We start from the raw sequence: 13,769 nt of genomic DNA, 5'->3' as shown, positions 1-13,769 counted from the left end.
ATCCTCTGGAATCAGAGGCCGGCGCTTACACCCATCCACCATCACGGCCTACAACCAAAACCTACTTGAAGGTAACATCGCTCATTCTTGCCCTAGTGGCCAGTTTCCATCTCATCTCCTGACATTCTCAGACATGGATCGATGTCAGATACTGACTTGTATCACGGGTGACCTTGCTGGTTATGCTTGATATGTGTGTTTGTAGGTGCATGTTGTGTGTGTGTGTGTGATAGTCGGTATTGCTGGTGAGCAGAGAGGAAAGCATCAGTTGTTTGCCAGCTCAGTAGAGCAGAAGTAATCTGGAGTTAGGAGCAAAGGAGCCTGGGAACCTGCCTACTCCAGACCCAGCAGTCAAGAAGCAGTCCAAACATCACAGTGAGGACTAATCAGCGGTCAGACTGCAAACACAGTGCCTCGGTTCTGACACAGTAGGGTTTGGGCTGCAGCAGAAGGAGTGTGTGAAAGTGTGAATATGTCAATGTGAGAATATTTTTCAAAAGTTTTTCAATCAATTTAGCTGATCATACTGAAGTGGGATATGGACCAAAGCAGAGCCAAAAGACTCTTACACCCACACACAATCTCTTTGGTAATGAAGGAGAGGAAGCCATTGATTTAGAATATTGAGACACAGCCCATGTTGCTGTGTTTAATCTGTAGGTGTCGGGCAAGGCCGTATCATTCACCATGTAAAGGGGATCACAGAGCATTTGAGACTGGGCTACAGTCCTAGTCTGGATCAAGACATTTATCCACTGCTAATCCAGATTTACTGCTGCAAGGAGTGTGTACGCGAGTACGTGCAAGTGTGTGTACATTCGCACATGTGCTTATGTACTTGTGTGTGAGACAAACCCATCGAACCCAGGGCCCTCACCACATTCTTGGCATTGTGTATTTGTGCTTCATTACACCACAGACACTTCTTTAATAAGTAATCTCTCTCCCTCTTTCTCTTTTCTAGCTGTTTCTGTCTTCTCTCAGCTCAGGGCAAAGAACTTACCCATGGCCTATCGCAAGATAGTCTCTCGAGCCAGACGGCTTTCTTCCGCAATCTTTGAATGCTTCGTTGCCTATAGGCTTATGTTTCTCCAAGGTCGGGGACATGGGAGAGTAATTGCAAGATGGAGGGTTGGTGTGTGTTGAATGGGTATAAACCATGTTAGTTCCATGGGGGGATCACTCTTCCTTCATGTCACCGCAATGATCGATGGATCTGACCTCTGACCCTGTGAGTTTCTATCTAAACTTAGTTCCAACCAATCAGGCGATCGCGTGGCCCAATGCCAACCAATCAGATGCTACAGAGGCATCGTATTCTACACCCTTCCCACCTTTTGTCCCTCAGGATTAGTTCCTTGGCAACGCTGGTCGCCTGGGAGGTGAGGTTCCCAGAGGAGTGGGACCACAGCCCACCAACACCAAGTTCAGGGAGGTGGGGGCGATGTTTCATTTAGCAGACACTTTTATACAAAGAAACTTACAGAATTTGTTTCATGTAAGGTTGGCCTCGGGAATCAAACCTTCAATCCTGGCATTGCACGTGCCATGCTCTTCCAACTGAGCCATAGGGAGTTTTCGTTAGTGTGTTTGGGTATGACTGTGTGTGAGCACCTGCTCATTTGCATGTACAGTATGCAGAATGTGAAGCTGCACCTGTGTATATATTTGTGTAAGTTTGTGTGAGAGTGTGTGTGCACATGCACGACTGTTCTGTGGGGACAAAAGGAAAAGGAGAAGTCACCCCACTCGGTCTCTTTGTGTTCTCTGGCTGCGGTCGGGGCCAGGGGGAGGACAAGGAATGGGGTGAGGGAGGGGGCTGAAGTCTCCAGTCTCCACCGAGGCGGTAGCATGTGATTCCGGCCTGCCAGGTCCTTTTGTTCGGCAATTACACCAAACGCATAGATCCCTGGAAACGGTAATGTTCTGGTGGCCCGTGGAAGGCATGGGAACAGCGAGCCAGGAAAGAAGGGGAAGCGAATATAGAGCAGGATTTATGAGAACAGGGTTACCTACTTAGCCTTAACAACTGCTTCAGAGTCAGTTCTGTTGCTCGGCTTGTGATGGTAAAGGTTAGGAGAGATGTAGGGAGGGCTGAGCCTAAATCAGTATTGAAAGAAAGAATCAAGTGATTTAAGGGGGCATGTTCAGCAGGAATGAGAAGATGGCGTTCTTGTTTTTAAGAGAGGGTGTTTCAATCTAATCTCTGCTATCAGGGGCATGTACCCCTGCTACCTAAGGGGGCCGCTGGTGTAGCACTGTTCCCACAGGGTTGCCAGATGTGTAGAACATTAACATTCAACAAGACAGAACAGTCTGAAGTTACAGTGCTGCAACATCCCACAGTGCTACAACTTCAAATTATTTGAGTGTCTATTTCCTCCCTCTGTCATCCATCCCACATTCTTCATGTTTCCTGCTACAAAAAGCTTCCCTGCAGACTTCCCTGCTTTATCTCCATATGGTATCTCTCTCTTCTTCTTTATCCCCACTCTTCAACCCCTATCCCTCTCTTCCCATCTCCTCCCTAATACCTCTCTTCTTCCTTTCTGTTACATCCTCTCTGCTCTCTTTCCGGTCCCAAATGCACCTCATGAGATCTCAGACAGACTCAGGGGTGAGAGGATGAGAAGCTGTCTTGAGCTGGTAAGTTATGATGAGTTAGGGTCATAGAGTGCTCTAACTCATGAAGGCCCTCTCAGCTCCTGTGCTGCTGTTATGGCTTATGGATCTAAAGACATCTGTATAAGAAAGTGTACCTTTGGCATTGAGAATTCCCCATCTTCCATTATAAAGTTACGATATGGCAATCCAATAATATATATAAAATACGGGCTATATACACATACTTATTTATGTACATGACATGAATCTTATATAAGTACGTAAGTACACAGATCGAGGGACATGAACCCATTGATGCACGCACACACATAAACACACACAGTAACATTATTGACCCCCTGTCCCATGTGCTCAGGATTCAAAGTGGTATAATCTCAGTTCCTCTCAGTTCCTATATCCATAAAGTCCTATCCTCCTTTGTGCCAGCTGTGCACTGGGTCTAAGGTCTCTCTCTTTTTCTCAATTAAATGTAAGCACTTTATTGGCATGGGAAAACACATGATTACATTGCCAAAGCAAGTTAAATAGATAATAAACGAAAGGGAATTAATTAAACAATAAAAAAATGCACAGTAAACATTACACTCACACATGTTCCAAAAGAATAAAGACATCTCACTTTTTCCTCTCTCACTGTCACTCAATCCACAGCTAAATGGGTGAGAAACAACTCATACTGACAGACCCATTCATCAGAAAGCATTGGGAAACCGCACAAGAGCTCAGAAGAACAGGTTTCTGGCTGTGACTTGAAATAAAGGCCTTGGAAATCTCCCCCATTCTTTACTCTCAACACTGAAATATCTGAAGTAGCTAAGACTGTAAATTAGAAAAATATGAGATGAGGATAGGTAGCCTAACAGACAAGTACGTGGCAGATTGTTGCTGAATTAGAGCCAAGTGTTGAAGATCAGATCGAGAATTCAACTAATTCAATCTCTAGCTAATTTGTGCAGCTCAACTGCTTTGTCGACGGGGAGCGATCCGCAGTTGCTATGACTACACGTAACTAAGGAGATGTGTTGACATTGGCAACCGGACGTTCTTGGCAGCTGTCCCCACGTAACCTAGATACCAAACATTTTGCCTTTTTATAGAAAAGTATTTACTTTTCATTGAGACACGCTTTATATATGCAATGGACTCCAGTACGTTATACTACTCCTTGGACCTCGTTTCTGGTAGCGGTTTAACTTTGAGCAGTGAGCAAAAAGCTGCCCTGCAGACTTCCCTGGTCATTCTGAAGAGGAACAACAAATTCAATCGTGTCCTGTTTTGGGGCAAGATTCTGGGCATAAAGGGTGACTATTTCATTGCTCAAGGGGTTTCAGAGGATGAGATGACGGATAAAAAGAGCCTTTACAGGTAAGAGGTGCAAAGGAAATAGTTTTAGAGCCTCTAGTCTATTTTACTACAGGTATATTATTTTAGCTAGCTTGCATTTTGCTGTTGTCACTTGTGGCTTTGGAGTTGTGAACCATTCTCCTATTCAAGATGTTCTCTCTCTCTATGAGTGTATGTGTGCCCTCTTGCACACGTGTTTGTGTCCTTTCCCTACTCCAGTTTCAACTGTGTGGACTGGCACTTGCTTCCCCCTGCCACTGAGGCAATGATAGCGGAAGTTTCTGCTACAGCAAAGGGTCGCTTCGTGGGAGACCCCTCACATGAGTATGAGCACACCGAGATACGGCGGCAAGGGGAGGGGGACGAGGCTGTGGAGGAGGAAGTCGTGGTGGGGACAAGTGTGACGAATTATATTGTTTAATTTTGAGCTAATTGTGTTTTGTTTATTAATAAGTGTCAGTGATTAATGTACTAGATTCATATGACCGTCGTGACTGTGTGTGGTATTATTGCAGAAGAGTGAGGACTAGTTTGTTTGGGTGTTGTGACAGATGTTTGGTAATGGTTGTTTGGTTTGTGTTGCAGGTTAAGGTGAAAGAGGAGAAGAGGCTGGCCTCCACTGTCCACACCATTGATAAGGAGGTGTCTGTGGTCCCGCGCGGTGCCTTCATCAAGAGTCCCCATGGCCTGGTGCAGACCAATCGCAGCTTTGAGGGTAAAGCTACTTTTCAAAGTTATTAATGAAATGGATGGCTCCACGTAGAGTGTGGTGGTTCCTAGTTGAGAATGTGGTCTGACTGCGGAGACTAGTAACCGGAAGGTTGCAAGTTCAAATCCCCGAGCTGACAAGGTACAAATCTGTCGTTCTGCCCCTGAACAGGCAGTTAACCAACTGTTCCTAGGCCGTCATTGAAAATAATTATTTGTTCTTAACTGACTTGCCTAGTTAAATAAAGGTAAAATAAAAAATAAAAGATGGGACACAGCTGTGTGTGTTACTGGCTCGAGAGGACGACTCAGCTGTGTAGCTCAGTGTGTTGGAACCAGAATCCAGACCGTCATTTATCTCACACTGTACATTGTACATCTATAGAGTACACACATTTGTGTGTTTTCTTTTTCATACACATACAGAATCATATCATACTATCAGTTACTGAGTGAGTGAATCTGTTCTGTCTATTCTGTAGGTCTGTCCTCATTGGAGGCAGGTAAACTCAGCTACTTCCTGCACTTCACTGAGCCGCAGAAACTGAAGAAGAAATCCATCCTGGAGCTGGCTGACCTCAACCCCTCCATTGATTTCCTGGATCCTTTGAGTGAGGATATCCCCAAAGGTAACAGAGTTCCAAATCTCTCACTACACCACTCCTTTACAGTCATCCTACCGTTCCCCCCATGGGTGGGGTTTCTTTCCCACATGTTGTCTGTCTTTAGAAATATAACCAGTTCCTTGAAAGTACCGCCCATTTGTGGGAGACAAAAATGTAATACGAACATGACATTACTAATGTTTGGCATGCTCTGATTTTTTATTTATTTAACTTTTATTTTACCTGGTAAGTTGACTTAGAACACATTCTCATTCACAGAAATTACCTGGGGAATAGTCCAATGGTCACTCTCTATTATACTAAACTAGCCTTTTAATTGGTGCTAATGATAATTTGGGTTGGCAGTTGAGAGCCCAGTTTATCAAGGCATCCTCCTCTGCAGGGCCGGCTCTAGCCTTTTGGGGGACCTAAGAGGGATTTGGTTGGGGGGGCCCACCACACTGCAAAACATTTGTGGCCCCCCTTTTGTCGATGGAGAGACACATTTTAGTTTTAAAGTTAATTTCTTGTAATTCTATACATTTTGCTATGGGGTGGAGAGAAAACAGCAATTTTATAACACATTTCATGCAATTCTACTTGTTTTGCCATGGGGCAGATTTTTCTTTGCAGTTTTACAGCAAATTTCCTTCAAATTCTACCCATTTTGCCATGGGATGGAGATTTTTCAGTTTTAAAGCACAGTTCCTGCAATTCTACACATTTGGTAATAACTTATGCCATGTTAATATGATATCTGAGTGAGAATGACTAACAAAATCAATGGGGTTCTCCTGAAGGTCAGGGCCCCTGGGCACGTGCCCTGTGTGCCCGGTCCATATTCGGCCATGGTTTTATTTCTACATGTAAGTCAATTAAGAACAAATTCTTACTTACAATGGTGATTTGTCAAACACATCAATAAACAATTACACTATACATATCTATATACACATCAATTACACAATACATAAGAAAGCAAACTCAAAATACGAAAAGAAAAACACAATCATATGAAACAAATACATTCTAAAGTAAAAAGGCCCTCTAACATCCATCTGAATTGCCTTGGAGGCACCAAATCCAACAACTTTAAAGGACTTCTGGAGATCATGTCACATTATAGGTGTCAAAAAAAAGAAATGCAGATTTACCTAACTTGTGGAGATTGAAGGGAAATCCAAGGTAAGCCATCCCCGATGGGTATTTGGGTATTTGTTCATTCAGGTTCCCTTTGTCTAATATTAGGTTTTGGTTGAAGATCTGATAACATTCAGTATCAAAAATATGCAGAAGTAGAGAAAATTAGAAAGGGCGCAAATACTTTTTCACAGCACTGTATTTATAAGAGGGGCACCATCCAAAGTATGTATGCATACAGTACCAGTCAAAAGTTTGGACACACCTACTTATTCAAGGGTTTTTCTTTAGTTGGACTATTTTTTACATTGTAGAATAATAGTGAAGACATCAAAACTATGAAATAACACATATGGAATCATGTATTAAGCAAAAAAGTGTTAAACAAATCAAAATATATTTTATATTTGAGATTCTTCAAATAGCCACCCTTTGCCTTGATGACAGCCTTACACACTCTTGGGGAATTCTCTCAACCAGCTTCATGAGGTAGTTGCCTGGAATGCATTTCAATTAACAGGTGTGCCTTGTTAAAAGTACATTTTTGGAATTTCTTTCTTTCTGAATGCATTTGAGCCAATAAGTTGTGTTGTGGTAAACAGAAGATAGCCCTATTTGGTAAAAGACCAAATCCATATTATGTCAAAGAACAGCTCAAATAAGCAAAGAGAAACGACAGTCCATCATTACTTTAAGACATGAAGGTCAGTCAATCTGTAAAATTTCAAGAACTTTGAAAGTTTCTTCAAGTGCAGTCGCAAAAACCATTAAGCGCTATGATGAAACTGGCTCTCATGAGGACCGCCACAGGAAAGGAAGACCCAGAGTTACCTCTGCTGCAGAGGATACGTTCACTAGTTAACTGCACCACAGATCTCAACCCAAAAGAATGCTTCAGAGTTCAAGTAACAGACATCTCAACATCAACTGTTCAGAGGAGACTGCGTGAATCAGGCCTTCATGGTAGAATTGCTACAAAGAAACCATCACTAAAGGACACCAATAAGAAGAGACATTAGATCAGTGGAAATCTGTTCTTTGGTCTGAATTTGAGTCCAAATTTGAGATTTTTGGTCCAAACCGCCGCGTCTTTGTGAGACAGAGTATGGCACACTTAATCAGCAAGACTACCACAGCATTCTGCAGCGATATGCCATCCCATCTGGTTTGCGCTTAGTGGGACTATCATTTGTTTTTCAATATGACAATGACCCAAAACACACCTCCAGGCTGTGTAAGGGCTATTTGACCAAGAAGGGGAGTGATGGTGCTGCATCAGATGACCTGGCCTCCACAATCACCAACCTCAACCCAATTGAGACGGTTTGGGATGAGTTGGACCGCAGAGCGAAGGAAAAGCAGCCAACAAGTGCTCAGCATATGGGAACTCCTTCAAGACTGTTAGAAAATCATTCCTCATGAAGCTGGTTGAGAGAATGCCAAGAGTGTGCAAAATTGTCTTATGGCTTAATTTTTTTTTTTTTTACCCTTTCCTCCCCTTCATCTACACCGATTTAACAAGTGACAACAATAACATCATAGATTTCCCCTGGTCAGTCTGTCAGTTTATATCTGGATGATATCAAACTGTAGTTTGTCTAAACAGACATATATCACAATTTGTTTGTGGTGTGTGTGGGGTGCGTCATTTCCGGTCACGACTTGCAGACTTGTTTTTGAGTTGCTGTGCGTTTTGTTGCCAACCTGTTTTGCTACCTGACAAATTTACGGTTTTTACTTTTTAATTACCGTTTATATTTTTGTTTTTTCCTACTCAACTTTTTCACTCCGGACGCTTTATCTGGACACGATTCGTCAGGACCTCCAACAGGCGAAGCTAAGTAGTAACATTAACATGATGCCTTCTAATTGTAGTCGCTGTACTCGCCTTACGGCGAGGATAGCTGTGCTACAAGCCCAGCTTCAGACGCAATCGCTAGGCAAGGGTAATTTCAGTGTAGGAAAGGATGAAACAGCGTCTGTGCCACCAGTAAGTACAGATAGTAGTATAAATCCCCTGGCACAGTCCCCGCAGCCGGACAACTTTCTCACGGTTTCTGGAAGGAAATGCTGTAGGAACGCTCAACCGGTGTCGCTCATTCAGCCGACAGAAACTTTCAACCGGTTTTCCCCATTAAGCAGCGGGTCGGAGTCAGAGGCCGAGTCTTCTCTGGTCTCTACTCCTCCCGTTACGGGGTCTGAGACGCCGAAGCTTCCCACCATTAGCTCTGACAAATTGAAAACTCTAGTCATTGGCGACTCCATTACCCGCAGTATTAGACTTGAGAATCATCCAGCGATCATGCACTGTTTACCGGGGGGCAGGGCTACCGACGTTAAGGCTAATCTGAAGATGGTGCTGGCTAAAGCTAAAACTGGCGAGTGTAGAGAGTATAGAGATATTGTTATCCACGTCGGCACCAACGATGTTAGGATGAAACAGTCAGAGATCACCAAGCGCAACATAGCTTCTGCGTGTAAATCAGCTAGAAAGATGTGTCGGCATCGAGTAATTGTCTCTGGCCCCCTCCCAGTTAGGGGGAGTGATGAGCTCTACAGCAGAGTCTCACAACTCAATCGCTGGTTGAAAACTGTTTTCTGCCCCTCCCAAAAGATAGAATTTGTAGATAATTGGCCCTCTTTCTGGGACTCGCCCACAAACAGGACCAAGCATGACCTGCTGAGGAGTGACGGACTCCATCCTAGCTGGAGGGGTGCTCTCATTTTATCTACCAACATAGACAGGGCTCTAACTCCTCTAGCTCCACAATGAAATAGGGTGCAGGCCAGGCAGCATAGTGGAGTCTGCCACTAGCACAGTCAGTGTAGTCAGCTCAGCTATCACCATTGAGACCGTGTCTGTGCCTCGACCTAGGTTGGGCAAAACTAAACATGGCGGTGTTCGCCTTAGCAATCTCACTAGGATAAAGACCACCTCCATTCCTGTCATTATTGAAAGAGATCATGATACCTCACATCTCAAAATAGGGCTACTTAATGTTAGATCCCTTACTTCAAAGGCAATTATAGTCAATGAACTAATCACTGATCATAATCTTGATGTGATTGGCCTGACTGAAACATGGCTTAAGCCTGATGAATTTACTGTGTTAAATGAGGCCTCACCTCCTGGCTACACTAGTGACTATATCCCCCGTGCATCCCGCAAAGGCGGAGGTGTTGCTAACATTTACGATAGCAAATTTCAATTTACAAAAAAAAAAAATGACGTTTTCGTCTTTTGAGCTTCTAGTCATGAAATCTATGCAGCCTACTCAATCACTTTTTATAGCTACTGTTTACAGGCCTCCTGGGCCATATACAGCGTTCCTCACTGAGTTCCCTGAATTCCTATCGGACCTTGTAGTCATAGCGGATAATATTCTAATCTTTGGTGACTTTATTATTCACATGGAAAAGTCCACAGACCCACTCCAAAAGGCTTTCGGAGCCATCATCGACTCAGTGGGTTTTGTCCAACATGTCTCTGGACCCACTCACTGTCACAGTCATACGCTGGACCTAGTTTTGTCCCATGGAATAAATGTTGTGGATCTTAATGTTTTTCCTCATAATCCTGGACTATCGGACCACCATTTTATTACGTTTGCAATTGCAACAAATAATCTGCTCAGACCCCAACCAAGGATCATCAAAAGTCGTGCTATAAATTCACAGACAACACAAAGATTCCTTGATGTCCTTCCAGACTCCTTCTGCCTACCCAAGGACGCCAGAGGACAAAAATCAGTTAACCACCTAACTGAGGAACTCAACTTAACCTTGCGCAATACCCTAGATGCAGTTGCACCCCTAAAAACTAAAAACATTTCTCATAAGAAACTAGCTCCCTGGTACACAGAAAATACCCGAGCTCTGAAGCAAGCTTCCAGAAAATTGGAACGGAAATGGCGCCACACCAAACTGGAAGTCTTCCGACTAGCTTGGAAAGACAGTACTGTGCAGTACCGAAGAGCCCTTACTGCTGCTCGATCATCCTATTTTTCTAACTTAATTGAGGAAAATAAGAACAATCCGAAATTCCTTTTTGATACTGTCGCAAAGCTAACTAAAAAGCAGCATTCCCCAAGAGAGGATGACTTTCACTTTAGCAGTGATAAATTCATGAACTTCTTTGAGGAAAAGATTATGATTATTAGAAAGCAAATTACGGACTCTTCCTTAAATCTGCGTATTCCTTCAAAGCTCAGTTGTCCTGAGTCTGCACAACTCTGCCAGGACCTAGGATCAAGAGAGACACTCAAGTGTTTTAGTACTATATCTCTTGACACAATGATGAAAATAATCATGGCCTCTAAACCTTCAAGCTGCATACTGGACCCTATTCCAACTAAACTACTGAAAGAGCTGCTTCCTGTGCTTGGCCCTACTATGTTGAACATAATAAACGGCTCTCTATCCACCGGATGTGTACCAAACTCACTAAAAGTGGCAGTAATAAAGCCTCTCTTGAAAAAGCCAAACCTTGACCCAGAAAATATAAAAAACTATCGGCCTATATCGAATCTTCCATTCCTCTCAAAAATTTTAGAAAAGGCTGTTGCGCAACAACTCACTGCCTTCCTGAAGACAAACAATGTATACGAAATGCTTCAGTCTGGTTTTAGACCCCATCATAGCACTGAGACGGCACTTGTGAAGGTGGTAAATGACATTTTAATGGCATCGGACCGAGGCTCTGCATCTGTCCTCGTGCTCCTAGACCTTAGTGCTGCTTTTGATACCATCGATCACCACATTCTTTTGGAGAGATTGGAAACCCAAATTGGTCTACACGGACAAGTTCTGGCCTGGTTTAGATCTTATCTGTCGGAAAGATATCAGTTTGTCTCTGTGAATGGTCTGTCCTCTGACAAATCAACTGTAAATTTCGGTGTTCCTCAAGGTTCCGTTTTAGGACCACTATTGTTTTCACTATATATTTTACCTCTTGGGGATGTTATTCGAAAACATAATGTTAACTTTCACTGCTATGCAGATGACACACAGCTGTACATTTCAATTAAACATGGTGAAGCCCCAAAATTGCCCTTGCTAGAAGAATGTGTTTCAGACATAAGGAAGTGGCCCTTAAGTTGTGCCGTGGCGGAGGTCTTTGTGGGCTATACTCAGCCTTGTCTCAGGATGGTAAGTTGGTGGTTGAAGATATCCCTCTAGTGGTGTGGGGGCTGTGCTTTGGCAAAGTGGGTGGGGTTATATCCTTCCTGTTTGGCCCTGTCCGGGGGTGTCCTCGGAGTGGGCCACAGTGTCTCCTGACCCCTCCTGTCTCAGCCTCCAGTATTTATGCTGCAGTAGTTTGTGTCGGGGGGCTAGGGTCAGTTTGTTATATCTGGAGTACTTCTCCTGTCCTATTCGGTGTCCTGTGTGAATCTAAGTGTGCGTTCTCTAATTCTCTCCTTCTCGCTTTCTCTCTCTCGGAGGACCTGAGCCCTAGGACCATGCCCCAGGAATACCTGACATGATGACTCCTTGCTGTCCCCAGTCCACCTGGCTGTGCTGCTGCTCCAGTTTCAACTATTCTGCCTTATTATTATTCGACCATGCTGGTCATTTATGAACATTTGAACATCTTGACCATGTTTTGTTATAATCTCCACCCGGCACAGCCAGAAGAGGACTGGCCACCCCACATAGCCTGGTTCCTCTCTAGGTTTCTTCCTAGGTTTTGGCCTTTCTAGGGAGTTTTTCCTAGCCACCGTGCTTCTTCACCTGCATTGCTTGCTGTTTGGGGTTTTAGGCTGGGTTTCTGTACAGCACTTTGAGATATCAGCTGATGTACGAAGGGCTATATAAAATAAATTTGATTGATTGAGTGTGGGTGCTGTGGAAAAGTGAGAGGCTCTGGGCACACAGCAGTATCTGTCTAAAACATCACAGCTGTTCATTTCAAAGGGATGAGCATCTCTGTGGTGTGTGAATGTGTGTGCAGCTTTCCCAAACCAGCTTACATTACACAGCTGTCCCAGTGACAGCATCACCCTCACTGAGAACTTAACGACCAGGCCTCAAGCCTTTGCTGAAGGGAGCGAGAGACCCAGACTGAAGACAGTTTAAGGAGAAAATGATGGATCTCCATCGAAAGTGCTTTCCTCTGGTATCTCTGAGTGAAGCTACCCCTCTCACCACAGCGATCCTCTAGACTTGCCTGGAAGTATGTGGCAACAGTTGCTGTTATCGACTTCTGATTTATGCCAATACCCCTTCCATGCCTGTTCTCCCATTGGGTTCCTCCCTATGCCACGTGTGAGTTTGAAACCGCCAGTGTGTTTCAGTGGAAAGTATACTTATCTGGACACCATCACTGAACAGCTTCTCAAATCACATCAACCTGGCAGGAGTGTCTTTGGGTCATGGAAGATGAATCTCTCCCCACAGACAAAGAGCCATTGTGAAACACCTCAAAATAGACCCTATTTCTGGAATCTCTGTTTCTAGATATCTCTTGCAAAAGGTTTCAATTAATTTCCCGCCCCATAGCATTGTGAAACTGAAATATGAGAGAAAAACAGTATCAGAACAGCTGACACAATTTACTGGAATCGCTGTTCCTAGATAGCTCTGGCACAAGGTTTAATGCTTTGATAATTGGGGAGGTTCCAGATGAATGAATTATTTCCAAGACGTCCTGGAGCCTCCTGATTAATGGTGCAGTGAATCTGCGGTGAGAGAATTCTGCTAGGCTCCCATTCAGCATGAACAGTGTTCTCTGGCTATGGGTGATGGCCATGAGCAGACAGCTGCTCCACCAGGCCACCCTGATATTTAGAGTCAGGGAAAGGACTTACTAAACCCTTCTAAATTATTGAGCTATCAGCCAACTGTTACCTTTTTCTGTGTAGACTTCTTTACATAGGGAAGAGTGGATTCAGTTAATGAGGGAGTAATGTGAGACGTGTACACGTCTCTGTTTATGAAAGGTCATGGACGAGCAGCAGTTTGTGTGATCATCTTCATAACCCATATACTTGTGTGTGTAGGGTCGTGGAGCTTGCAGTTTGAGCGTGGCAGCACAGTGTGTGTGATCCGTAGCATGCTGTGGCTGGGCCTGACCTCCTTCCATGTACCCATGACCCCCCAGCACGGATACATCTACATGGGCGACGGACTGAAGAACCTGGACCTGCCCTTCATGCTTTAAAGAGCCAGTGAGATCCAGAGCTGGAGAGCCAACACCTACCACTTATCTAAACTGAGAATCATCATCAACCTCTCATCTGAGCAAGCAGTGTTTCATCCCCACCCAAAGCAGTTCTATTTATGCAAGATATGTTTCTTTACTGTTATTTAAAGTAAATAAACAAACTAAAATCATTAATTATTTGTGAT

General features: G+C 43.9%; 2 protein-coding genes across 2 annotated transcripts in view; one reads left to right on the top strand and one right to left on the bottom strand.

The window, feature by feature from the left end:
* Positions 1 to 13,769, bottom strand: part of LOC110522328 (very long chain fatty acid elongase 4) — a 466,463-nt gene that overhangs the window by 325,817 nt on the left and 126,877 nt on the right. The gene's annotated exons all lie outside the window — the stretch shown is intronic.
* On the top strand, positions 1,102 to 13,754 carry rsph9 (radial spoke head component 9). Its single transcript, XM_021600624.3, has 5 exons — positions 1,102 to 3,990; positions 4,189 to 4,357; positions 4,555 to 4,684; positions 5,160 to 5,306; positions 13,421 to 13,754. The coding sequence occupies exons 1-5, from the start codon at positions 3,764 to 3,766 to the stop codon at positions 13,579 to 13,581; spliced, it is 834 nt and encodes a 277-aa protein (XP_021456299.1). The 5' UTR covers positions 1,102 to 3,763; the 3' UTR covers positions 13,582 to 13,754.

Source organism: Oncorhynchus mykiss, chromosome 4, assembly GCF_057628025.1.
Source record: "Oncorhynchus mykiss isolate SJ-2025 chromosome 4, ASM5762802v1, whole genome shotgun sequence".
NCBI lineage: Eukaryota > Metazoa > Chordata > Actinopteri > Salmoniformes > Salmonidae > Oncorhynchus > Oncorhynchus mykiss.
Note: the sequence above shows the minus strand (reverse complement) of the source record. Positions and strands in the feature narration are given on the sequence as shown.